Source organism: Salmo salar, chromosome ssa11, assembly GCF_905237065.1.
Source record: "Salmo salar chromosome ssa11, Ssal_v3.1, whole genome shotgun sequence".
Classification (NCBI taxonomy): domain Eukaryota; kingdom Metazoa; phylum Chordata; class Actinopteri; order Salmoniformes; family Salmonidae; genus Salmo; species Salmo salar.
Window position 1 is genome coordinate 34,619,141 of NC_059452.1, and position 27,587 is coordinate 34,646,727.

Genomic DNA, 27,587 nt, shown 5'->3' on the forward strand with positions numbered 1-27,587 from the left:
TTTACGGTCTGGGGCTGGAGTACACAGGGCCTGTGTACATGGAGGGGTATGTGGGGACCAGAGAGCTTCTCTCTGTAGTAGATGTCTCCATGTGAGCCTCCTTGTTGACTGGGGGTGTGGGTAAAGTGTTGTCAGTATGGGGGGGATTGTGGGTAAAGGTAGGTCAGTGGGGTTGTTAGGGGTGGTGAGGGGCTGCAGCTTCTCTCTAGGAGTCTCTACAGTCTGCTCTCTGTGCTGTAGCACCCTCTTGATGACAGACAACTCCTTTGCCATCTCCTCCTTTACCTGCACTAGCTCTCTCCTCATGGTGGCCTTTACTTCCTCAAGAGCTGTGGTAAGGCTCTCTCTCAGCTCCTGGACAGAGTTCTTCAGCTGGGTCCTGCACTGGTTGATCTAGTCCTGTAGAAGCTCTGTGTCTGGGCTGGTGGTGGTGTAGCTGGGGGGCTGCTCCTTCAGCTCAGTAACCCATACCTCTAACACAGCCAGCCTGTCTCTCAACAGGCTGATGGTAGTGTGGTCTTGGCTATGGTGGTTGTAGGCAGGCAGGGGGGAAGATAGCCCTGCTGTTGGGGTGCCTGAGGTGAGGGGAGAGGTTGGGTGCTGTCCTTTTCTTTTTTTGCTTTGTGCTATCTTCCTTAGGGTGGGGAAGTCCTGCACAAAGGAGTTGAGTGCAGCCTCACTGCCCTGGACCATGATAGTGCCGTTCTGATACATGTTTACAGTCAGAAACCTGTTTTCCTGGTCCTTATCGCTGTCCTCAAAAATGTGGATTTGTCTTCCCTTGCAGATGCCTTTCTTTGTGGTATAGCTGAATTGCCTGGTTACAGCTGTATGCCAGGCAGTAGTGTGGTCTGTGTAAAATAACAGGTTTGTAACAGTCCCGTTTTGTGAGCAATCGGCAAACAAAGTTTCTGGGTTCTCCCTCAGAATTCTGTGTTTAAAATTGATTCTCTTGAGTCTCTCAGTCGCTGCCGTTGCTGTCGCTGCTAGCGCTGCCTCAGCGGCCATGTTGCTATGGTTACCACCAGTAAACAGTTAGAGCTAGACGGTAAGCTAACTGATAGATTTGAATTTGGATAGCTACCACGATGAAGATTGGTCTTTTAACTCACTCTCTGTTAATATTTTCCTCCTGTGTTAATCTTCAGTTGTACAATTTGATTACCTATACATTTTTGCTAATTTAGTCGTGTCAATCTCGCTCTTAACAACCAAAAAGTTATAACAAGTCAGGAGCTGTTCTTCTGCATGACTTCTCTCTCTCTCTCTCTCTCTCTCTCTCTCTCTCTCTCTCTCTCCGACCAGCTCTCTCTCTGACCCTCTCTCTCTCGGACCCTCTCTCTCTCTCTCTCTCAAACTCTCTCTCTCTCTCAGGACCCTCTCTCTCTCAAACCCTCTCTCTCTCGGACCCTCTCTCTCTCGGAACCCTCTCTCTCTCTCGTACCCTCTCTCTCTCTCGAACCCTCTCTCTCTCTCTCGGACCCTCTCTCTCTCTCTCTCGGGCCCTCTCTCTCTCTCTCTCTCTCTCTCTCTCTCCCTCTCTCTCTCGGACCCTCTCTCTCTCTCTCTCTCGGACCCTCTCTCTCTCTCTCTCGGACCCTCTCTCTCTCTCTCTCTGGACCCTCTCTCTCTCTCTCTCTCTCTCTCGGACCCTGTCTCTCTCTCTCTCTCTCTCTCTCTCTCTCTGACTGTCTCTCTCTCTCTCTCTCTCTGACCCTCTCTCTCTCTCTCCCTCTCTGATTGTTGGGATATTAACAAATGGGGTCCTGTGTGTGTATCTGGGTGGGGATTGGAAAACCGAATGCATATATAACGTTCACATTCTCTTGCATCTCCTTTTACCCAAGCAGCACTGTTCTCTGCTCCTTGCAGTTCATTTCAAACCAATGATGCTTACCTTTATTTAATCAGGCAATCTGCAGTTCAAACGATAACAAAGCGTCACCCTGACACTTTTTTTGTTTAAACAGCTAGTGTTGGGGCTGGATGAGTGTAACCACTCAAATTCAGAGAGCGCTATGGATGCAAGGACTGAACATCCATGATCTCAAAATGATGCTATACAGTGCTTGTTTTCAGTTAATTTGTTTACAAACAATGTTGTAAAATAAGCTTATATTTGGGGTTTTGATGGGGTTAGACAGCTCATGAGGCATTTATAATTTGCAGTATATTCTTCAAGAATCAATGGCTATATATTATTAAAAGTCCAAACCTTGATGTAGTAATCGCAGATTGCCACTTTAATAAACATAATGAGTTTATTGGCATGATGAAATGCATTTGCACATAGTGCTAATGCAAACCATTCAGAAATGGAAGCAATCACAAAAATAAGTACATTTTTTTAGAATCAATTCTTCCTCTGATGAATCAGTGTGTGGAGATCTTTGTATTTAATACAACGTGTGTGTGTGTGTGTAAGGTACCCTAGCGGTTAAGAGCATTGGGCTAGTAACCGAAAGTTGCTAGGTGAAACTAGGTGAAAAATCTGTCTGTGCCCTTGAGCAAGACACTTAACCCTAATTGCTCCTGTAAGTCTCTTTGCTAAATGACTACTGTGTGTGTGTAGGCACACCTGATAACAATGCTGCATACTACTGATACATGACCTGGTGCAGAGGAGGGACATTAGGAAATGTCCCACACTCTTGGGGAATTAAATCCTCCAAACTGTTAATAATAGTCTGTGGTCTGAATGTGTGACTCAAAAGCCTTCTGTCCCTCCCTTCTTTCTTCCAGGTCTCTCGTCCTCTCTGAGCAATCCTTCCATCCAGAACTCTCTCCAAAACTCCCAGCTGCACTCGTCCCTCAGCAATCCCTCCATCCACTCGTCCCTCCGTCTGACGTCCCTCTCCAACCCTCCGCAGGGAGCCATGAGCAGCTCGCCTCGCCGCCGCCCGGCTCCCATCAGCCCCCTCACTCTGTCACCCGGCACCGAGCAACGGCGGGGGCTTTCTAAGCAGCTGTCTCCCACAATGTCGCCCTCACTGTCCCCCATCACACAGGTACACACACACATAAACTCAGGGGGGGAAAAAAAGAAACGTCCTCTCACTGTCAACTGCGTTTATTTTCAGCAAACTTAACATGTGTAAATATTTGTATGAACATAACAAGATTCAACAACTGAGACATAAACTGAACAAGTTCCACAGACATGTGCTAACAGAAATGGAATAATGTGTCCCTGAACAAAGGGGGGGTCAAAATCAAAAGTTAGTCAGTATCTGGTGTGGCCACCAGCTAGCTGCATTAAGTACTGCAGTGCATCAGGTACTGCAGCAGGTCCAGCGACGGTGGGTTTGTGCCCATAGGCGACGTTGTTGCCGGTGATGTCTGGTGAGGACCTGCCTTACAATAGGCCTATAAGCTTTAAGTCCAGCCTCTCTCAGCCTATTGCAGACAGTGAGCACTGATGGAGGGATTGTGTGTTCCTGGTGTAACTCGGGCAGTTGTTGCCATCCTGTACCTGTCCCGCAGGTGTGATGTTCAGATGTACCGATCCTGTGCAGGTGTTGTTACAGGTGGTCTGCCACTGCGAGGACGATCAGCTGTCCAGCCTGTCTCCCTGTAGCGCTGTCTTAGGCGTCTCGCAGTATGGACATTGTAATTTATTGCCCTGGCCACATCTGCAGTCCTCATGCCTCCTTGCAGCATGCCTAAGGCACGTTCACGCAGATAAGCAGGGACCCTGGGCATCTTTCTTTTGGTGTTTTTTAGAGTCAGTAGAAAGGCCTCTTTAGTGTCCTAAGTTTTCATTACTGTGACCTTAATTGCCTACTGTCTGTAAGCTGTTAGTGTCTTAACGACCGTTCCACAGGTGCATGTTCATTCATTGTTTATGGTTCATTGAACAAGCATGGGAACAGTATTTAAACCCTTTGCAATGAAGATCTGTAAAGTTATTTGGATTTTTACAAATTATCTTTGAAAGACAGGGTCCTGAAAAAGGGACGTTTACATTTTTTTCTGAGTTTAGTCATACTTACCTTCACAATACACAGACACACACACACCTCACTACTTACTTAGCTATACACACACCTCGCTGTCCCCGGTTAGACAGGCAAGCCAGCAACCGGATGGTTGCCAGTTCAAATCCCGGGTCTGACAGAAATAATCTGTCAGGAAGTGAGCTGGCAACTGGAGGGTTGCTGGTATCAAATCCTGCCGCTGTGCCATTAAGCAAGGCACTTAACCCCCGAAAACAACTGCTTCACGGGTGCCCAGTGTGGCAGCCCTCTGCTCAAATCACTCCAACCTGTATACAGTTGAAGTCAGAAGTTTACATACGCCAAATGCATTTAAACTCAGTTTTTCACAATTCCTGACATTTAATCCTAGTAAAAATTCCCTGTCTTAGGTCAGTTAGGATCACCAATTTATTTTAAGAATGTGAAATGTCAGAATAATAATAGAGAAAATGATTTATTTCAGCTTTTATTTCTTTCATCACATTCCCAGTGGGTCAGAAGTTTACATATGCTCAATTAGTATTTGGTAGCATTGCCTTTAAATTGTTTAACTTGGGTCAAACGTTTCGGGTAGCCTTCCACAAGCTTCCCACAATAAGTTGGGTGAATTTTCCTCCTGACAGAGCTGGTGTAACTGAGTCAGGTTTGTAGGCCTTGCTCGCACATGCCTTTTCAGTTCTGCCCACACATTTTCTATAGGATTGAGGTCAAGGCTTTGTGATGGCCCCTCCAATACCTTGACTTTGTTGTCCTTAAGCCATTTTGCCACAACTTTGGAAGTATGCTTGGGGTCATTGTCCATTTGGAAGACCCATTTGCCACCAAGCTTTAACTTCCTGACTGATGTCTTGAGATGTTGCTTCAATATATCCACATCATTTTCATCCTCATGATGCCATCTAGTTTGTGAAGTGCACCTGTCCCTCCTTCAGCAAAGCACCCCAACAACATGATGCTGCCACCCCCGTGCTTCACGGTTGGGATGGTGTTCTTCGGCTTGCAAGCGTCCCCCTTTTTCCTCCAAACACTACGATGGTCATTATGGCCAAACAGTTCTATTTTTGTTTCATCAGACCAGAGGACATTTCTCCACAATGTAGGATCTTTGTCCCCATGTGCAGTTGCAAACCGTCTGGCTTTTTTATGGCGGTTTTGGAGCAGTGGCTTCTTCCTTGCTGAACGGCCTTTCAAGTTATATTGATATAGGACTTGTTTTACTGTGGATATAGATACCTTTGTACCTGTTTCCTCCAGCATCTTCACAAGGTCCTTTGCTGCTGTTCTGTGATTGATTTGCACTTTTCGCACCAAAGTACGTTCATCTCTAGGAGACAGAACGTGTCTCCTTCCTGAGCAGTATGACGGCTGCGTGGTCCCATGGTGTTCATACTTGCGTACTATTGTTTGTACAGATGAACGTGATACCTTCAGGCGTTTGGAAATTGCTCCCAAGGATGAACCAGACTTGTGGAGGTCTACAATTTTTTTCTGAGGTCTTTGCTGATTTCATTTGATTTTCCCATGATGTCAAGCAAAGAGGCACTGAGTTTGAAGGTAGGCCTTGAAATACATCCACAGGTACACCACCAATTGATTCAAATGATCTCATTTAGCCTATCAGAAGCTTCTAATGCCATGACATAATTTTCTGGAATTTTACAAGCTGTTTAAAGGCACAGTCAACTCAGTGTATGTAAACTTCTGACCCACTGGAATTGTGATACAGTGAATTATAAGTGAAATAATCTGTCTGTAAACAATTGTTGGAAAAATGGCTTGTGTCATGCACAAAGTAGATGTCCTAACCGACTTGCCAAAACTATAGTTTGTTAACAAGAGATTTGTGGAGTGGTTGAAAAACGAGTTTTAATGACTCCAACCTAAGTGTATATAAACTTCCAACTTCAACTGTATGCGGGTCTTTCGGAGGGGTTGGGTTAAAGCTGAAGTCTAATTTCGGTTCGACCTTGAATACAATTGATCTTAATCTGATTTTAAATCCGCAAGCTACATTTGTCCATTTTCATTCTATCAGTACGTGACGACTGAACTCCTCATCACAAATATTAAACCAAGGCTTCTTACTAAACTTTATAGAAAATTAATGTTAGCATGCTCATTCTTGCCTTCTTGGATGATTTTATACTAATTAACTTGTATATTAATGTGCTTAACTTGCAGTGCCTTGCAAAGGTATTCAGACACCTCGGATTTCTTCATGTTTTGTGTTAAAAGTGGGATTAAAATTGTACTTTTTTTGTCAACAATACACTCAAAATTATCTTATGTTTTTATTAATAAGTAATCAATTCTATAACAAATATAGTTGTTGCATATGTATTCAGCCCCTTCGTTTAGTAACGAATCAAATCACAAATAAAAAGTTACATGGACTCACTGAAATAATGGGGATTGACATGGTTTTTAAATGACTAACCCGTCCTCTCTCCCTCATTCATACAACATCTGTAAGGTCCCTCAGTCAAGTGTTGAATTTCAAGCACAGATTCAAGTACAAAGACCAGGGAGCTTTTCGAAAGACTCATAATAAAGGGCAGTGTGATTGGTAGATGGGTAACAATAACAAATCAGACATTGAATATCTCTTTAAGCATGGTCAAGTTAATAATTATGCTGTGGATTATTTATTAAACCACCAAGACACATCAAAGATACAGTCATTCTTCTGAACTGAGCCGCAGGACAGGAGTGAAACTGCTCAGGGATGTCACCATGAGGCCGTTGGTGATTTAAAACAGCTGCAGAGTTCAATGGCTGTGATGGGAGAGAACTAAGGATGGCTCAACAATATCGTAGTGACTCCATAATAATAACCTCAATGACAGTGAAAAGAAAAAACTCATATACAAGATATGCACTAAAGGCACTAAAATAAAACTGCAAAAATATATTGTCAAAGAAATACACTTTTTGGATTAAATGCAAAGCCTTATGTTTGGTGCAAATCCAACACATCACTGAGTAATTGCCTCCTTATTTTCAAGCATGGTGATTGCTGCATCATGGTATGGGTATGTTTGACATCGGCAAATGCTATGGAGTTTTTCAGGATAAAAGGAAACGGGATATGGCTAGGCAAAAATCCTAGCCATATCCTATCCTAGAGCAAAACCTGCTTCAGTCTGCTTTACACCAGACACTGGGAGAGGAATTCACCATTCAACAGGACAATAACCTACAACACAAAGCCAAATCTACACTGGAGTTGCCTACCAAGAACACAGTGAATGTTCCTAAGTAGCCTAGTTAGTTTTGATTTGAAATCTGCTTGAAATACTATGGCAAGACTTGAAAATTGCTGTCTAGCCATGACCCCCAACATCTTGACAGAGCTTGAAGAATTTAGAAAATAGTACGCAAATATTGTACAATCCAGATGTGCAAAACTCTTAGAGACTTACCCAAGAAGACTCACAGCTGAATACTTATGCAACATCTATTTTATTTATTACATTTTTGTTCATCTTAAATGTTAGAATTTTTCTTCCACTTTGACATTACAGTATGTTGTGTAAGTTGTTGACAAAAAATGACAAATCTTTTTTAATCCCACTTCGTAACACAATAAAATGTGAATAAATTATATTCTTAAAACCTGATTAGCATACTCATTGTTTGCCTAAGCATTTCCCAGTGGATATTAAACAAATTAAAGGAATAGTTAACGTATAGTAACTTATAGTAATGTAATTAACTTATATTAATTAACTTAAAACGCCTTTCCTACCACTATACTTGTCGTTCTTCGGTCTTTCATATTGTAGCTGCTCGCTGACAGCAACCAGCTGTCAGAGTTTGAGAGTAGCGTGCTAAACGGATTTCTTGCTGGCCAACAAGTAGGTGATATTAAGCTCCAACTGTGTGCATAACAGCATTCGATAAGATACACGAACTAGCAAACTAACAGCTTTGGGAATCAGGTTTATTTTTTTTATTTTTTTAATAAAAAACAAATAGATTTAAGTTTAAATTTAGATGGATTTATTTACATTTAAGAAGTGTTTTATTTATTAGTACATTTTATAGACTGCAGATGACCTTTATCATGATGCTTTCAGTCACCCAAGTGGACCATTGGCGTGGATAATTGACTAGCCCACATGGTGTCCAAATCCTCCATGGGCCAGTGAGAATGTCGAGCCCTTTCTTTCTGTAACCAGGAAAGACCCTTGAGGTTAGAAAGCCCTTGTTGGGAGGGAAACCTGGCAGCTTCATGTACAGTGTATTTTTGGGGAAAGTCCTCAGTGGTTTAAGGCTAACCTGATACGCAGCCAAATACTAGTGCATCTTTTGATTACTCTAATTGCATCCCTCCGTTCTCCTTTTCTTAAATCTGACATGACCCCCTCTCACTCTAACCCTCCCTCCCTCTCTCCCTCTAACCCTCCCTCCCACCCTCTCTCCCTCTAACCCTCCCTCCTACCCACCCGTCCTCCCTCTAATCCTCCCTCTTTCCTTTCGTCTTTTTTTCAGGGGGTTGCCTTGGACACCAGCAGCTTGCCAATGGAACCTCCCCCTCCCTACCCACTCTACCAACAGCTACACCAACAGTCCCAGCATTCAATGGGACAACAACAACAACGCCAGCAACAACGTCATCATCATCATCAACAGCAGCAGCAGCCAGTGTCCCCTCTACAGAACATCTCTCTGGACTTCAACTCTGGTGTAAGTGTTTGTGTGTTTGGATATGTCTGTGTTCTTAAGCCAAATGCATATCCAAAATCTGTTTAGAGAAGTGTACTACAGCCTAGATTAGTTGAAAAATCATCCCTTTGAACGGCGTATCCATTTAGGGAAACACTTGTATATGCAGATAGTATCTCTGAGTCTATGCCCCAATGTTGTATGTCTCATACACTTCTGTTGCTGGCCTAGTGTCTAATGTCAGAGACTGTTGGCGTGCTCTGATAAGGAGACAGGGATATTTTTCTGCTTCAGTACCACTCCACACACACACACACACACACACACACACACACACAGCCACTAGACTCAACCATTTCCTGGAACCCAAATGTTATTTGTCTAACTCTGTAGTCTGTGGTTGATAAACACCAAATTCGTGGAAGGAAGGAAGCAGACCCAAATTCTAAAGAACTAAAAACATCCTTGGTTGCATCACAAATGGAATCCTATTCCCTACACAGTGCACTACTTCTAACCAGAGCCTTATGGGTAGGGTTCAAAAGAAATGCACTACATGGTAGCGGTGCTCTATTAGAGCGATTTGTCGGCAGTTAAATGTAACTAACTTGGTAAATCACTGCATTAAACCTGGTAACTAAACTCTCAGAGCACTGTCCACTCTGTCGTCTCCTAATTCATCTCTTCTATCTCTTCATCTGTCGTCTCCTAATTCATCTCTTCTATCTCTTCATCTGTCTCCTCCTAATTCATCTCTTCTATCTCTTCATCTGTCTCCTCCTAATTCATCTCTTCTATCTCTTCATCTGTCTCCTCCTAATTCATCTCTTCTATCTCTTCATCTGTCGTCTCCTAATTCATCTCTTCTATCTCTTCATCTGTCTCCTCCTAATCCACCTCTTCATCTGTCTCCTCCTACTCCACCTCTTCATCTGTCTCCTCCTAACTTTCATCTGCTTCTATCCACTCTTCATCTGTCTCCTCCTACTCCACCTCTTCATCTGTCTCCTCCTACTCCACCTCTTCATCTGTCTCCTCCTACTCCACCTCTTCATCTGTCTCCTCCTACTCCACCTCTTCATCTGTCTCCTCCTAATCCACCTCTTCATCTGTCTCCTCCTAATCCACCTCTCCATCTGTCTCCTCCTAATCCATCTCTCCATCTGTCTCCTCCTAATCCATCTCTCCATCTGTCTCCTCCTACTCCACCTCTTCATCTGTCTTCTCCTAATCCACCTCTTCATCTGTCTCCTCCTAATCCACCTCTCCATCTGTCTCCTCCTAATCCATCTCTCCATCTGTCTCCTCCTAATCCATCTCTCCATCTGTCTCCTCCTAATCCATCTCTCCATCTGTCTCCTCCTAATCCATCTCTCCATCTGTCTCCTCCTAATCCATCTCTCCATCTGTCTCCTCCTAATCCATCTCTCCATCTGTCTCCTCCTAATCCATCTCTCCATCTGTCTCCTCCTAATCCATCTCTCCATCTGTCTCCTCCTAATCCATCTCTCCATCTGTCTCCTCCTACTCCATCTCTCCATCTGTCTCCTCCTAATCCATCTCTCCATCTGTCTCCTCCTACTCCACCTCTTCATCTGTCGTCTCCTAATTCATCTCTTCTATCTCTTCATCTGTCTCCTCCTAATCCACCTCTTCATCTGTCTCCTCCTACTCCACCTCTTCATCTGTCTCCTCCTACTCCACCTCTTCATCTGTCTTCTCCTAATCCACCTCTTCATCTGTCTCCTCCTACTCCACCTCTTCATCTGTCTCCACCTAATCCACCTCTTCATCTGTCTCCTCCTACTCCACCTCTTCATCTGTCTCCTCCTACTCCACCTCTTCATCTGTCTTCTCCTAATCCACCTCTTCATCTGTCTCCTCCTACTCCACCTCTTCATCTGTCTCCACCTAATCCACCTCTCCATCTGTCTCCTCCTAATCCATCTCTCCATCTGTCTCCTCCTAATCCATCTCTCCATCTGTCTCCTCCTAATCCATCTCTCCATCTGTCTCCTCCTAATCCATCTCTCCATCTGTCTCCTCCTAATCCATCTCTCCATCTGTCTCCTCCTACTCCACCTCTTCATCTGTCGTCTCCTAATTCATCTCTTCTATCTCTTCATCTGTCTCCTCCTAATCCACCTCTTCATCTGTCTCCTCCTACTCCACCTCTTCATCTGTCTTCTCCTAATCCACCTCTTCATCTGTCTCCTCCTACTCCACCTCTTCATCTGTCTCCACCTAATCCACCTCTTCATCTGTCTCCTCCTACTCCACCTCTTCATCTGTCTCCTCCTACTCCACCTCTTCATCTGTCTTCTCCTAATCCACCTCTTCATCTGTCTCCTCCTACTCCACCTCTTCATCTGTCTCCACCTAATCCACCTCTCCATCTGTCTCCTCCTAATCCATCTCTCCATCTGTCTCCTCCTAATCCACCTCTCCATCTGTCTCCTCCTAATCCATCTCTCCATCTGTCTCCTCCTAATCCATCTCTCCATCTGTCTTCATCTGTCTCCACATTTCTCTCTCAATCTCTCCCTCTTCTTCCCACAGCATAACAACATGGCGGCGTTCTTCAATGACCCGTTCATGGACCCACAGTTCTCCAGTCGCCAGGCCAAGGCACTGTCCTACCAGGTAAACCACCAGGGAGAAGGCTCTAGAGAAGGATCCTCCGGAAAGGACTTCATTCCTTCATTCACAGTTAGTATCTGATTTTTTTTTTTAGTTCAGTGATGGGTTTAGGCCTGCCAAAGTGAATTAAAGGGATAGTTTACTCGAAAATTGCACAAATTGCATCAGCACTGTTTTTGCACTGTTCAGAAAGTGCTGCTTCTTGAAAACTTGACTGCTGACAAGCACAACATTTTGGCACTGTATTAACAGTGGACTAATGCGCAAAATACTAAATGATAGTTCTCAAACAATCTCTTTAAAATGTCTTAATTGATGGGTAGAAGTTTTAGGGGTGTAATTGTGGCGACCAGATATTTGTAGTTCTATGAAATATCATGTGCTGTGGAGTAGGGAACCAAGTCCGCACAAGAGTATGCTTGGTTTGGTCATTGGTTGGTCATTTGGAATGGTTGTGTTTGACCTTTGCCCCCCCCCCCCCCCATCACCACCATCTCTTTTCTCTCTCTCCCCTCCCCTCCCTCCTCTATCTCTTCCTGCCTCCTCTTCAGTTGGACCAGTTCAGCATGTTGGAGAGTGCCATGAGCCAAATTGCAGGGGGTTCGTGTTTCGACCCATCCTCGCCCTCTTCCTCGCCCCTATACTGCTCGCAGGCCGCCCTCATGGGCCTGGGTGGGAGCCATGGCAACTTGCAGGACCAGCTGCAGCAGATGAGACCCAACAACAACTACAACTGCAGTGGAGGGGTGCCCAATATTATACTGACTGGTAGGTGGAGGGGTGCCCAATGTCATACTGACTGGTAGGTGGAGGGGTGCCCAATGTCATACTGACTGGTAGGTGGAGGGGTGCCCAATATCATACTGACTGGTAGGTGGAGGGGTGCCCAATATCATACTGACTGGTAGGTGGAGGGGTGCCCAATGTCATACTGACTGGTAGGCGGAGGGGTGCCCAATATCATACTGACTGGTAGGCGGAGGGGTGCCCAATATCATACTGACTGGTAGGTGGAGGGGTGCCCAATGTCATACTGACTGGTAGGTGGAGGGGTGCCCAATATCATACTGACTGGTAGGTGGAGGGGTGCCCAATGTCATACTGACTGGTAGGTGGAGGGGTGCCCAATGTCATACTGACTGGTAGGTGGAGGGGTGCCCAATGTCATACTGACTGGTAGGTGGAGGGGTGCCCAATATCATACTGACTGGTAGGTGGAGGGGTGCCCAATATCATACTGACTGGTAGGTGGAGGTGTGCCCAATGTCATACTGACTGGTAGGTGGAGGGGTGCCCAATATCATACTGACTGGTAGGCGGAGGGGTGCCCAATATCATACTGACTGGTAGGTGGAGGGGTGCCCAATGTCATACTGACTGGTAGGTGGAGGGGTGCCCAATATCATACTGACTGGTAGGTGGAGGGGTGCCCAATATCATACTGACTGGTAGGTGGAGGTGTGCCCAATGTCATACTGACTGGTAGGTGGAGGGGTGCCTAATATCATACCGACTGGTAGGTGGAGGGGTGCCCAATATCATACTGACTGGTAGGTGGAGGGGTGCCCAATGTCATACTGACTGGTAGGTGGAGGGGTGCCCAATATCATACTGACTGGTAGGTGGAGGGGTGCCCAATGTCATACTGACTGGTAGGTGGAGGGGTGCCCAATATCATACTGACTGGTAGGTGGAGGGGTGCCTAATGTCATACTGACTGGTAGGTGGAGGGGTGCCCAATATCATACTGACTGGTAGGTGGAGGGGTGCCCAATGTCATACTGACTGGTAGGTGGAGGGGTGCCCAATGTCATACTGACTGGTAGGTGGAGGGGTGCCCAATATCATACTGACTGGTAGGTGGAGGGGTGCCCAATGTCATACTGACTGGTAGGTGGAGGTGTGCCCAATGTCATACTGACTGGTAGGTGGAGGGGTGCCCAATATCATACCGACTGGTAGGTGGAGGGGTGCCCAATGTCATACTGACTGGTAGGTGGAGGGGTGCCCAATGTCATACCGACTGGTACGGTAGGTGGAGGGGTGCCCAATGTCATACCGACTGGTAGGTGGAGGGGTGCCCAATATCATACCGACTGGTACGGTAGGTGGAGGGGTGCCTAATATCATACCGACTGGTACGGTAGGTGGAGGGGTGCCCAATATCATACCGACTGGTACGGTAGGTGGAGGGGTGCCTAATATCATACAGACTGGTAGGTGGAGGGGTGCCCAGCATCATACAGACTGATACGGTAGGTGGAGGGGTGCCCAATATCATACAGACTGGTACGGTAGGTGGAGGGGTGCCCAGCATCATACCGACTGGTACGGTAGGTGGAGGGGTGCCCAGCATCATACCGACTGGTACGGTAGGTGGAGGGGTGCCCAGCATCATACCGACTGATACGGTAGGTGGAAGGGTGCCCAGCATCATACCGACTGGTACGGTAGGTGGAGGGGTGCCCAGCATCATACCGACTGATACGGTAGGTGGAGGGGTGCCCAGCATCATACCGACTGGTACGGTAGGTGGAAGGGTGCCCAGCATCATACCGACTGGTACGGTAGGTGGAGGGGTGCCCAGCGTCATACCGACTGGTACGGTAGGTGGAGGGGTGCCCAGCATCATACCGACTGGTACGGTAGGTGGAGGGGTGCCCAGCATCATACCGACTGGTACGGTAGGTGGAGGGGTGCCCAGCATCATACCGACTGGTACGGTAGGTGGAGGGGTGCCCAGCGTCATACCGACTGGTACGGTAGGTGGAGGGGTGCCCAGCGTCATACCGACTGGTACGGTAGGTGGAGGGGTGCCCAGCGTCATACCGACTGATACGGTAGGTGGAGGGGTGCCCAGCGTCATACCGACTGATACGGTAGGTGGAGGGGTGCCCAGCGTCATACCGACTGATACGGTAGGTGGAGGGGTGCCCAGCGTCATACCGACTGGTACGGTAGGTGGAGGGGTGCCCAGCGTCATACCGACTGGTAGACCAGGGAGTGTGTGTGTGGCTGTGAGGAGTGGAAGTTTCAATAACTTGAGTCACTAACTTCCTCTCTTTATCCCCTCTCTCCTGAACTTTCTCCCTTTTTCTCCCTGTCTCCCCTCCATCTCTTTCTACATCCCAACATAGATGACTCCAACCCCAATCATTCCAAGGACATCAGCAGTGCCATGTCGGCCGGCAACATGGCTGACTGTTTCGACTCGGAGGTGAGCTTCCCACTGGAGCATGAGCTGCGCATCGAGCCCTTGAGCCTGGACGGTCTGAACATGCTCAGTGACCCCGACATGGTGCTCTCTGACCCCTCGGTGGAGGACAGTTTCCGCAGCGACAGACTGTAATCGGGCACGCACACATACACACGCAGACTGTATTGGCCAGGTAGCGTGGGTTAAACCTGGTTAAACTTGAATGATCCCCACCTCCCTCACACACTCATGGCATGCATATCCAGCAGCATGCGTATGCTGTTTTTTAAGGCATTTACACAAACACACTATTTCAGAGGAATAGACTTGTGTACAATCACTGTTTACATGGGCTTCACATGTAAATGCCACACACACGCTCATACCTACGTTGTGCATAGTCATTTGGAACGGATGGACTGATGTACCATTGATTGATATTCTTTTTTTTTTTTACCAACATTACATCAGCACTGAGCATTACTATAACGTTACTATAACGTTCCTATAGTGTTCCTCCACCTATATACAGTTGAAGTTGGAAGTTTACATACACTTAGGTTGGAGTCATTAAAACTCATTTTTCAACCACTCCACAAATCTCTTGTTAACAAACTATAGTTTTGGCAAGTCGGTAAGGACATCGACTTTGTGCATGACACAAGTAATTTTTCCAACAATTGTTTACAGACAGATTATTTCACTTATAATTCACTGTATCACAATTCCAGTGGGTCAGAAGTTTACATACACTAAGTTGACTGTGCCTTTAAACAGCTTGTAAAATTCCAGAAAATGATGTCATGGCTTTAGAAGCTTCTGATAGGCTAAATGAGATCATTTGAATCAATTGGTGGTGTACCTGTGGATGTATTTCAAGGCCTACCTTCAAACTCAGTGCCTCTTTGCTTGACATCATGGGAAAATCAAAATAAATCAGCCAAGACCTCAGAAAAGACCTCCACAAGTCTGGTTCATCTTTGGAGCAATTTTTAAATGCCTGAATGTACCACGTTCATCTGTACAAACAATAGTACGCAAGTATAAACACCATGGGACCACGCCGCCGTCATACCGCTCAGGAAGGAGACACGTTCTGTCTCCTAGAGATGAACGTACTTTGGTGCGAAAAGTGCAAATCAATCCCAGAACAGCAGCAAAGGACCTTGTGAAGATGCTGGAGGAAACAGGTACAAAAGTATCTATATCCACAGTAAAAACGAGTCCTAAATCGACAACCTGAAAGGCCGTTCAGCAAGGAAGAAGCTACTGCTCCAAAACCGCCATAAAAAAGCCAGACGACGGTTTGCAACTGCACATGGGGACAAAGATCGTACTTTTTGGAGTAATGTCCTCTGGTCTGATGAAACAAAAATAGAACTGTTAGGCCATAATGACCATCGTTATGTTTGGAGGAAAAAGGGGGAGGCTTGCAAGCCGAAGAACCACATCCCAACCGTGAAGCACGGGGGTGGCAGCATCATGTTGTGGGGGTGCTTTGCTGCAGAAGGGACAGGTGCACTTCACAAACTAGATGGCATCATGAGGCAGGAAAATTATGTTGGTATAATGAAGCAACATCTCAAGACATCAGTCAGGAAGTTAAAGCTTGGTCGCAAATGGGTCTTCCAAATGGACAATGACCCCAAGCATACTTCCAAAGTTGTGGCAAAATGGCTTAAGGACAACAAAGTCAAGGTATTGGAGTGGCCATCACAAAGCCTTGACCTCAATCCTATAGAAAATGTGTGGGCAGAACTGAAGAAGCGTGTGCGAGCAAGGAGGCCTACAAACCCGACTCAGTTACACCAGCTCTGTCAGGAGGAATGGGCCAAAATTCACCCAACTTATTGTGGGAAGCTTGTGGAAGGCTACCCAAAACATTTGACCCAAGTTAAGCAATTTAAAGGCAATGCTACCAAATACTAATTGAGTGCATGTAAACTTCTGACCCACTGGGAATGTGATGAAAGAAATAAAAGCTGAAATACATCATTCTCTCTACTATTATTCTGACATTTCACATTCTTAAAATAAAGTGGTGATCCTAACTGACCTAAGACAGGGAATATTTATTAGGATTAAATGTCAGGAATTGTGAAAAACGGGAGTTTAAATGTATTTGGCTAAGGTGTATGTAAACTTCCGACTTCAACTGTATATTAGCTGTGCAGTGTCTAGTCCTTCAGCTCAAAGACCGCTGGCCCCCCCACCAGCCTTCCTCTGCCCAGTTGCTGCCACAGCCTCACACCAGCACACACACAGCCATCTGACTCTGCCACAGGGCCCTTACTGACTGCCACAGACTGAGAGGGCAGCAGGTGTCTTCAACAGAGAGGGTGGCTGCAGGACAATCCGTACTCATTGACAGTGCTTAGTGCTTGGATCCTGATCCTTCATGGGTTGTCCTCCTCACTGCCACATTTGCTCCAGAAGTTCTGGACCAGAGCTGGTCAAATCTGAGCAAGACAATTGGATTATGTTCCAGAGCAAAAGGAACTGTTCTAGAACAGGAGTTTTGCTCTGGAACCTTTTGGAGCCCATGTACTAGAACAGGACATGTATTTTGGAGCTAGAGGAGCACATGTTCTAGAACACAACATGTATTATAGAAATACATGTTCTAGAACAGGACACATTGTGGAACAGGTGGAGACTACGTTCTAGAACAGGACACATTCTCAAGCAGGAACATCTCACGTTCTAAAACATGGGGATGCTGTTTCCTAGAACAGCAGCTGATGTTCTTGGACCCTGAGAGGGTCTGCTCGGGGGTTCTGGCTGTCTCCAGTTCATACCGCTCCACTCAATCTGTGCTCAAACAGCACTGCAGACATGACAACACCCATCACCAAGACACATTGGTTACACAACGCCATAGGAACACCCTTGCCAGGGCAACCCACGTCATGGTAACTGCCCGATCGCCATGCTGAGCAGCACCGGGAGAGTTTACACACAACAACGGACGTTCCCCCCCGGCAACATGCAACTCTGAGGAATTTGCACCTGGTGTTTGAGGCAGAGCCAGCACTGGTACCGTTCTACTACTATGCTAATACCTTGTTAGCACTGTGCTGGTATGGTTCTAGTACAATGACACCAGTACATCCCCTGACAGCCATGTTCCCCTCTGTGACCCGGCCCAATGACAGCCCTCTACGTGGCCGTACACCCAAACTAACAATCATGGTAGAAATGAAGAGGAGAGATCGATCTGTCTATCATTCTGCACAGAGCATTATTTTTCAATGTCTTTGCTATATACAGTCCTGGTATATTTTTCTGTAAAAAGTGTTTGCCACATATATAATATGCCTCGCTTTAAGTGCAGTCTGACTAGAATGTATTTTTCAAACGAGACAAAAAGGGCAAACTGTTTACAAGGATAAGATTTTAGTATGTACAATTATACTTAATATAAGGATACGTTTGAATTTGACATTTTCGTATAATTGTAAAAGATAAATTGTGTGTGTGTGTATGTATGTATGTATGTATGTATGTATGTATGTGTATACATGTATGTATGTGTGTGTATGTATATATATACACGTGTGTGTGTGTGTGTGTGTGTGTGTGTGTGTGTGTGTGTGTGTGTGTGTGTGTGTGTGTATACATAACTCCCCTACCACCGTCTTTTGGACTCAAATGGACTGAACCGCAGGCCGACTGTGGTTTCTCCCTGCCTCTGGATACGGATATGCAGAACTCTCACCACACGGGGATCTCAGAGACAACCTAGACCATTAAAGAGGAAGTTTATTTTTTACTTGTTTATCTACTACTTTACATCTATATCCATTAATACTCTTTATTACATGTTTTGTAATGCAGCTCGTGTTGAAGTATTTGTGAGTTATGAACCTTGGGACACCGTAGGGAGGCTACAGCCAGTAGTTTACTGTGGATGGTTTACTTACTCGAAAGTCTGTTCCGATTGACTTACATACAGTAGCCAGACCCTTCCATGAACCCACTCGCCGCTACAGCAATGACCCCTAACATGGTTGAAAGTTTAAAGGTCAAAATTATGTAACGATTGACAGCAGCCTGTAACAGTAACACTGTGGACAGGGAACACATTTAACATTGCCTTGTGTGACATTTTTGCACTAAGCTTTTCCCATTCTATAGATTTAAATGTATGGCAATGTGATATTTTTACTGCTACATTTGATCTATTTTTATGTGACAGAAAACCCAAAGATATACTTGCTGAAGCCATAGTGTAGAAATGCAGATACAACTTCAGGTGGTGGATTGTTTCATTTGCACAGAAAGATGATGTGTATAATGATTTGCAGTGTTTCAAAGAGATTCAGCATGACTATTGAACACAAGTCATGCTAACCCTTTTCTAAGAGATTTCCAATATGTTGAATGACAGAACTAGCATTGGAACCTATATGCTCAAGTTCTGCCAATGGTCTTTTTTCTTTTGTAGTATGCATGCATATTCACTTTGAAAGTGAATGACAGTTATTGCAGTATCATCACGGCCCATATATATTCATGCAGCGTCTCAGAGTAGGAGTAATGATTTGGGATCAATTTAGCCTTTTAGATCACAATGGATGAGATTACATGGACAGGGAGGACCCACCACTAGCTCTGTCTAGTTAGTCCTCTCTCTCACCGGCTATGCATGTGTGTTTTACGGCAAGGTCGAATGATGCGCTTAATCAATGCAACCTGTTGAACAGGTAAACACGTTAATGTTATGCAAGTGCTTTTTTTATACAATAAAGATTGCGATTCCCTTTCACGAGATTTTGTACTGTTTGTGTAATACTGAGCAAGAGCAATGTTACATGTGTTCAATGTCCACAGCCAATACATAAGGGAGGGAGGAGATATAGCTCCTGTGCTTTTTGATTGACAAGTAAGAGGAAGGGATTGGACGTATCTGTGTCCATATATGGGCATTTCCCAAACAGGCACAGCGACAGACATTTTGATTTGTCATCTTGCATTAGTTTTCACGCCATCCACCCGACTGTTTTGTAGTTGGTACAGTAACTGCAGTGTTGTATTTTAATTTAGTTTGTGTTTTTTAGTCACTGTCGCAGAGTAGTTGCAACTGTGCGCAAAATTGGAGCATGGTGTGTGAGTACTGACGTCCTTTCTGGTCTCATAAAATGTTTAAAGAACTTAAACCATGACATAGTCAGTGGTCCAGTTGGGGATTTGGCTTTACCAGATTGTTTATATAACTGACCGTTTTCTATTAAATGTCCACTATAGTACATCTCCTTTCTATGTGAAGGTGAGTGGTTCAGTGTAACCCATAGTCTCGATGGGATCTATTCTGATGGGTCGTATTCCTTGGCCACGGAACAGAACAAAACAGACTAAAACATCGAGGGCCTACCTGGACTCGTCAATAATGAATTTCTGTTTTCTGTTGTGTGCCCTAATGAACACGACTCTATGATCATCCTGAGTCTATCAGTGCGCACCCACCCTCGTCCTGAAGGGCTACTACAATGTAACCGGGCTTTAGTTCCAGCCAAGCACTAAACCTGTTTCAGCGAATTAACTCAAGAACTCACTCTGTTGAATTGTATAGGTGTTTTATACCAGCTCTTTAACAATTGATTCAATGTCTCGTTGATAAGTTGAATCACGGCCGTTCTACGTACATTGGTAGCCAATATGGGCGAATGTGTGCAGCGACGCAGTTTATAACTCCACTACGCAGGATCACCAATTTGCGTAACTAATTGCGTTTCTGCATAGGTATGTAAGTTGTAAATGACGCTTTAGCGATTGGCTGGAGCAAAAGCCTGCAAACAGACCAAGGCCACCCCTGTAGTGTTCTGGCCTTTTTGTCTAGAGACAGGAAGTGGCTGACCCCAGTCCTCCTTCCACTTCCTGTGCGAAGTCTTTTATCTACTCTACTGCCTTACTTCTCTGAACTTTAACCTCTGTCCCTCTTCGAATTTTGACTTATGTTTCTGTACTTCTACTGTGACTTTCTCCCCCGCTATATCACTATTTCCGTCTTCTTTTTTTGTTATTCTAGTCTTTTATGATCCAATAATGAGCTAATATTGTTGATGTCATCGTTATTCACTTCTGTTGAAGGATTTAAAAATGTCTCCTTTGTTTTTGTTAGGTATCTTATTTTTTGGGGGGGTTACATTAAAAAATATATATGTACAGTTCTATTATTTAAAGAATGTTTGTTGTCCACTGGTGTTAATACTTTTTTGTAATATGTCATTTGAATAATTTTTTTTGTTAATAACATTTTACTACTCCACAAATCTTTTTTTGGTTTGTGATGTATGTTTTAGTGCTTATCTTTTGATTTAATATAAACAATAAAACCCTATACTGTGTATCAAATGATGGTCGTGGTCTCATTTTGTTCCTGTTAGAAAGACTGCAGGCACAGATTTATGGTCACATTACGGTTATGTAGATCCATCTATATGCCTCAATGTATCAGATCTGGAAATTACAGTACATGGTGCTTGTCTTTTCCGTTTCCACTCCAGTTGTGACTCTTGGCATTCAGGCCAAAGAGTTCAATCTTTGTTTCATCAGACCAGAGAATCTTGTTTCTCATGGTCTGAATCTTTTAGATGCCTTTTTGCAAACTCCAAGCGGGCTCCAACTGTTTTCTGCCCCTCCCAAAAGATAGAATTTGTAGATAATTGGCCCTCTTTCTGGGACTCACCCACAAACAGGACCAAGCCTGGCCTGTTGAGGAGTGACGGACTCCATCCTAGCTGGAGGGGTGCTCTCATCTTATCTACGAACATAGACAGGGCTCTAACTCCTCTAGCTCCACAATGAAATAGGGTGCAGGCCAGGCAGCAGGCTGTTAGCCAGCCTGCCAGCTTAGTGGAGTCTGCCACTAGCACAGTCAGCGTAGTCAGCTCAGCTTTCCCCATTGAGACCGTGTCTGTGCCTCGATCTAGGTTGGGCAAAATTAAAAATGGCGGTGTTCGCTTTAGCAATCTCACTAGTATAAAGACCTCCTCCATTCCTACCATTATTGAAAGAGATTGTGATACCTCACATCTCAAAATTGGGTTACTTAATGTTAGATCCCTCACTTACAAGGCAGTTATAGTCAATGAACTAATCACTGATAATAATCTTGATGTGATTGGCCTGACTGAAACATGGCTTAAGCCTGATGAATTTACTGTGATAAATGAGGCCTCACCCCCAGGTTACATTAGTGACCATACCCCCCGTGCATCCGGCAAAGGCGGAGGTGTTGCTAACATTTACGATAGCAAATTTCAATTTACAAAAAAAAAAACAACAATGACGTTTTCGTCTTTTGAGCTTCTAGTCATGAAATCTATGCAGCCTACTCACTCACTTTTTATAGCTACTGTTTATAGGCCTCCTGGGCCATATGCAGTGTTCCTCACTGAGTTCCCTGAATTCCTATCGGATCTTGTAGTCATAGCAGATAATATTCTAATTTTTGGTGACTTTAACATTCACATGGAAAAGTCCACAGACCCACTCCAAAAGGCTTTCGGAGCCATCATCGACTCAGTGGGTTTTGTCCAACATGTCTCTGGACCTACTCACTGCCACAGTCATACTCTGGACCTAGTTTTGTCCCATGGAATAAATGTTGTGGATCTAAATGTTTTTCCTCATAATCCTGGACTATCGGACCACCATTTTATTACGTTTGCAATTGCAACAAATAATCTGCTCAGACCCCAACCAAGGAGCATTAAAAGTCGTGCTATAAATTCTCAGACAACCCAAAGATTCCTTGATGCCCTTCCAGACTGCCTCTGCCTACCCAAGGACGTCAGAGGACAAAAATCAGTTAACCACCTAACCGAGGAACTCAATTTAACCTTGCGCAATACCCTAGATGCAGTTGCACCCCTAAAAACTAAAAACATCTGTCATAAGAAACTAGCTCCCTGGTATACAGAAAATACACGAGCTCTGAAGCAAGCTTCCAGAAAATTGGAACGGAAATGGCGCCACACCAAACTGGAAGTCTTCCGACTAGCTTGGAAAGACAGTACCGTGCAGTATCGAAGAGCCCTTACTGCTGCTCGATCATCCTATTTTTCCAACTTAATTGAGGAAAATAAGAACAATCCGAAATTTCTTTTTGATACTGTCGCAAAGCTAACTAAAAAGCAGCCTTCGCAAATGGAGGATGGCTTTCACTTCAGCAGTAATAAATTTATGAACTTCTTTGAGGAAAAGATCATGATCATTAGAAAGCAAATTACAGACTCCTCTTTAAATCTGGGTATTCCTCCAAAGCTCCATTGTCCTGAGTCTGCACAACTCTGCCAGGACCTAGGATCAAGGGAGATACTAAAGTGTTTTAGTACTATATCTCTTGACGCAATGATGAAAATAATCATGGCCTCCAAACCCTCAAGCTGCATACTGGACCCTATTCCAACTAAACTACTGAAAGAGCTGCTTCCTGTGCTTGGCCCTCCTATGTTGAACATAATAAACGGCTCTCTATCCACCGGATGTGTACCAAGCTCACTAAAAGTGGCAGTAATAAAGCCTCTCTTGAAAAAGCCGAATCTTGATCCAGAAATTATAAAAAACTATCGGCCTATATCGAATCTTCCATTCCTCTCCAAAATTTTAGAAAAAGCTGTTGCACAGCAACTCACTGCCTTCCTGAAGACAAACAATGTATACGAAACGCTTCAGTCTGGTTTTAGACCCCATCATAGCACTGAGACTGCACTTGTGAAGGTGGTAAATGACCTTTTAATGACGTCAGACCGAGGCTCTGCATCTGTCCTCGTGCTCCTAGATCTTAGTGCCGCTTTTGATACCATCGATCACCACATTCTTTTGGAGAGATTGGAAACCCAAATTGGTCTACATGGACAAGTTCTGGCCTGGTTTAGATCTTATCTGTCGGAAAGATATCAGTTTGTCTCTGTGAATGGTTTGTCCTCTGACAAATCAATTGTAAATTTCGGTGTTCCTCAAGGTTCCGTTTTAGGACCACTATTGTTTTCACTATATATTTTACCTCTTGGGGATGTCATTCGAAAACATAATGTTAAATTTCACTGCTATGCGGACGACACACAGCTGTACATTTCAATGAAACATGGTGAAGCCCCAAAATTGCCCTCGCTAGAAGCCTGTGTTTCAGACATAAAGAAGTGGATGGCTGCAAACTTTCTACTTTTAAACTCGGACAAAACAGAGATGCTTGTTCTAGGTCCCAAGAAACAAAGAGATCTTCTGTTGAATCTGACAATTAATCTGGATGGTTGTACAGTCGTCTCAAATAAAACTGTGAAGGACCTCGGCGTTACTCTGGACCCTGATCTCTCTTTTGAAGAACATATCAAGACTGTTTCAAGGACAGCTTTTTTCCATCTACGTAACATTGCAAAAATCTGAAATTTTCTGTCCAAAAACGACGCAGAAAAATTAATCCATGCTTTTGTTACTTCTAGGCTGGACTACTGCAATGCTCTACTTTCCGGCTACCCGGATAAAGCACTAAATAAACTTCAGTTAGTGCTAAATACGGCTGCTAGAATCCTGACTAGAACCAAAAAATTTGATCATATTACTCCAGTGCTAGCCTCCCTACACTGGCTTCCTGTTAAGGCAAGGGCTGATTTCAAGGTTTTACTGCTAACCTACAAAGCATTACATGGGCTTGCTCCTACCTATCTTTCCGATTTGGTCCTGCCGTACATACCTACACGTACGCTACGGTCACAAGACGCAGGCCTCCTAATTGTCCCTAGAATTTCTAAGCAAACGGCTGGAGGTAGGGCTTTCTCCTATAGAGCTCCATTTTTATGGAATGGTCTGCCTACCAATGTGAGAGACGCAGACTCAGTCTCAACCTTTAAGTCTTTACTGAAGACTTATCTCTTCAGTAGGTCCTATGATTAAGTATAGTCTGGCCCAGGAGTGTGAAGGTGAACGGAAAGGCTGGAGCAACGAACCGCCCTTGCTGTCTCTGCCTTGCCGGTTCCCCTCTTTCCACTGGGATTCTCTGCCTCTAACCCTTTTACAGAGGCTGAGTCACTGGCCTACTGGTGTTCTTCCATGCCGTCCATGGGAGGGGTGCGTCACTTGAGTGGGTTGAGTCACTGACGTGGTCTTCCTGTCTGGGTTGGCGCCCCCCCCCCGTTGGGTTGTGCCATGGCGGATATCGTTGTGGGCTATACTCGGCCTTGTCTTAGGACGGTAAGTTGGTGGTTGGAGACATCCCTCTAGTGGTGTGGGGGCTGTGCTTTGGCAAAGTGGGTGGGGTTATATCCTGCCTGTTTGGCCCTGTCCGGGGTATCATCGGATGGGGCCACAGTGTCTTCTGATCCCTCCTGTCTCAGCCTCCAGTATTTATGCTGCAGTAGTTTATGTGTCGGGGGCTAGGGTCAGTCTGTTACATCTGGAGTATTTCTCTTGTCTTATCCGGTGTCCTGTGTGTATTTAAATATGCTCTCTCTAATTCTCTCTTTCTCTCTTTCTGTCTTTCTCTCGGAGGACCTGAGCCCTAGGACCATGCCTCAGGACTACCTGGTATGATGACTCCTTGCTGTCCCCAGTCCACCTGGCCGTGCTGCTGCTCCAGTTTCAACTGTTCTGCCTGCGGCTATGGAACCCTGACCTGTTCACCGGACGTGCTTGTTGCACCCTCGACAACTACTATGATTATTATTATTTGACCATGCTGGTCATTTATGAACATTTTAACATTTTGACCATGTTCTGTTATAATATCCACCCTGCACAGCCAGAAGAGGACTGGCCACCCCTCATAGCCTGGTTCCTCTCTAGGTTTCTTCCTAGGTTTTTGGGGACCTTCAATGCTACATACATTGTTTGGTACCCTTCCCCAGATCTGTGCCTCGACACAATCCTGTCTCTGAGCTCTATGAAAAATGTATTCGACCTCATGGCTTGGATTTTGCTCTGACATGCGCTGTCAACTGTGGGACCTTATATAGACAGGTGTGTCCCTTTCACAAACCCTGTCCTGCCTCCCCTACACAGCTGATTCAACTAATCAAGCTTTGATTATTTTAATCAGCTGTGCAGCGCTAGGGCAAAAACAAAGCATACATGCCTGGGAGGCCACCGGACCGAATTTAGGAAACCCTGGTCTAGTAGATAATAGTGGGCAGACTGGCACGAAAAGAGAGCAACCTGTCTGTCCCACAGAGGTAGTAAGAGGGCTCTGGATGGGTAGAACCCGTTTTCGCATGGACATTGCCATTAAGGGCTTCCAGCTCTTTAAAGTAGTAAACTGTCTGGGACTTTCTATGGGTTAAGGAAGGATCACATAATTCCATCCCGGTCATCGGGGGAATTGTGTGACCCCTTTTTTATTCCATAGGAAGTCTCACCCAGTTGACTACTTCAAAATGGTGAAAGTCCTCAATGCCGCTGCCCCGGCTTTGTAGAACTAGAGCTGTGTAAGTCTATGGATCAGCCATTACAGTTCTAACTTCGGTCACTAGGTGGAGGCAGTGCTTTATAACTTTAGAAGTGATTGCTGCTGGTTAGCCTTTTCAAATATTCTCCCCAGGTCTGTTTATCACTTGAAGACATAAACAGAAAAAATAAGTGAAGGTTTTGTGGACTTCTGTGGTTCGTGCAGAAAAACTATACACATACACTAATGTGCTTTTCCATCAGTTATAGCCATCTGAAAGAGCTTCTGTCTGTTACTGAATAAGTGCGTGGTCTGTTGAGAGACTGGAGATCCATCCATTTGCAGTAGTGCACACCCATATAATTAAATGGAACAGTATTGTATCTATGTGCATACCTTGATTTCAGGTCAACCTGATGCAGAGGAACACATGACTAGGTTGGCCTGTTATTACCTGTTGGATGCAGTGTGGATAATGGATGTGAAAAACAGCTAGGCCAACCCTGTCATTATATGTGAAGATTAAAACGGTGGGACGTGATACAGTACAGAGAGCTGTACACACAAACACACTTCTCATAAACCACAAAGGGAGAAAATCGTGCAACAAGCTATGAATTTTGCTGTGTAATTTTTGTTCACTTTCAACACCTCATACTTACCTATACAGTTGTATCCTATAGTACCCTCTTATTTAGTGAGACTGTATTTGATGATAATGTGCACTTTCATGGTTTCACTGACCTTGGAACTGCTACTGGTATTAATGTAAGGTATTTTTGTGTATTTGAATGTTCCCAGTCTTCTGAACTGGATCAGTCTAAGTGATTCTTCCCGTATATTGTAAGTGTTCTTGTTTCTCTCCAAACCCCTCCAGTAGTTTTTCCCTCGTAAGGAAGAGGTGATGGCAACAATACACTGTCAGATGGCAGTGATCATTACTTCCTCCAACTTGGAGAGAAAGTGGATCGTGGGCTCAGGGCCCGTATTCATAAAGCATCTGTGGAGGAGTGCTGACCTAGGATCAGATCCCTGCTCATGTCCATGTAATCTTATTCATTATGATCAAAGGGGTAAACTGATCGTAGATCAGCACTCCTATGTATGAATATGGGCCCAGTACTGGATTGAGAACCCTTCGCAACCTGATCTTCAGTTCCAACTTCCCAGTCATCTGTCTTGTCGTGATTGAAAGGGGTGCTTGAGTACCTGCACTACTTTGGTTATCATGACCTATCCCTTCCTCTATCTTTCTCTGTTTTTGTTTCTCTCACTCTCTTTCCCTCCCCTCCCTCCCACATATGTCTCATACACTTCTTCCATCACACTCCTCCCCCTTATACTCTCTCTCCTTCTCCCCCCATATCTCCCTCCCCCTTCTTCCCTAACTCTCCCTTCTTTCTTCCCTCTCTCTTTTCTCCCTCCTTGTCATTCCATTAAAGATGAAAGCTGTTATTTGCAGCAGTGTTTGACATCTCTGTCCTTGTTTAAGCCCATGCAGAATGAATGTCCACTCAGGCCTTTCCCTGTAATCCTTGAAGTCTCCATGGGTCATTAAAATGTGGTAGGGCTCTGATCAGACCTTGGTTTAAATATGATTTGAAATAATTTCAAATACTTTTGCCCAGCTTGACTGAGCTTGCCTGGCAGGCTATAGCCAACGCTAAAAGTTCAAATAGTATTTTAACCCAGGTCTGGCTCTGATGGCTCTCTGATGGCTGCT

The 27,587-nt window shown here is 44.8% G+C and overlaps 1 protein-coding gene across 4 annotated transcripts in view; it reads left to right on the forward strand.

Annotated features, from left to right (window-relative positions):
• The window catches only part of LOC106572427 (CREB-regulated transcription coactivator 3), a 115,833-nt gene extending 100,590 nt beyond the window's left edge, over positions 1 to 15,243 (forward strand). For 2 of the 4 annotated variants that reach the window (XM_045689421.1, XM_045689422.1), the window contains 5 exons: positions 2,743 to 3,008; positions 8,472 to 8,666; positions 11,205 to 11,288; positions 11,837 to 12,053; positions 14,423 to 15,243. In XM_045689421.1, the coding sequence (XP_045545377.1) occupies positions 2,743 to 3,008; positions 8,472 to 8,666; positions 11,205 to 11,288; positions 11,837 to 12,053; positions 14,423 to 14,634 (974 nt within the window). In that variant the 3' untranslated portion in view covers positions 14,635 to 15,243. Of the gene's footprint in view, positions 1 to 2,742; positions 3,009 to 8,471; positions 8,667 to 11,204; positions 11,355 to 11,836; positions 12,054 to 14,422 lie in introns of all 4 variants that reach the window. The other 2 variants (XM_045689419.1, XM_045689420.1) reach the window with 1 other exon arrangement.
• The last annotated feature ends 12,344 nt before the right edge of the window (positions 15,244 to 27,587 follow it).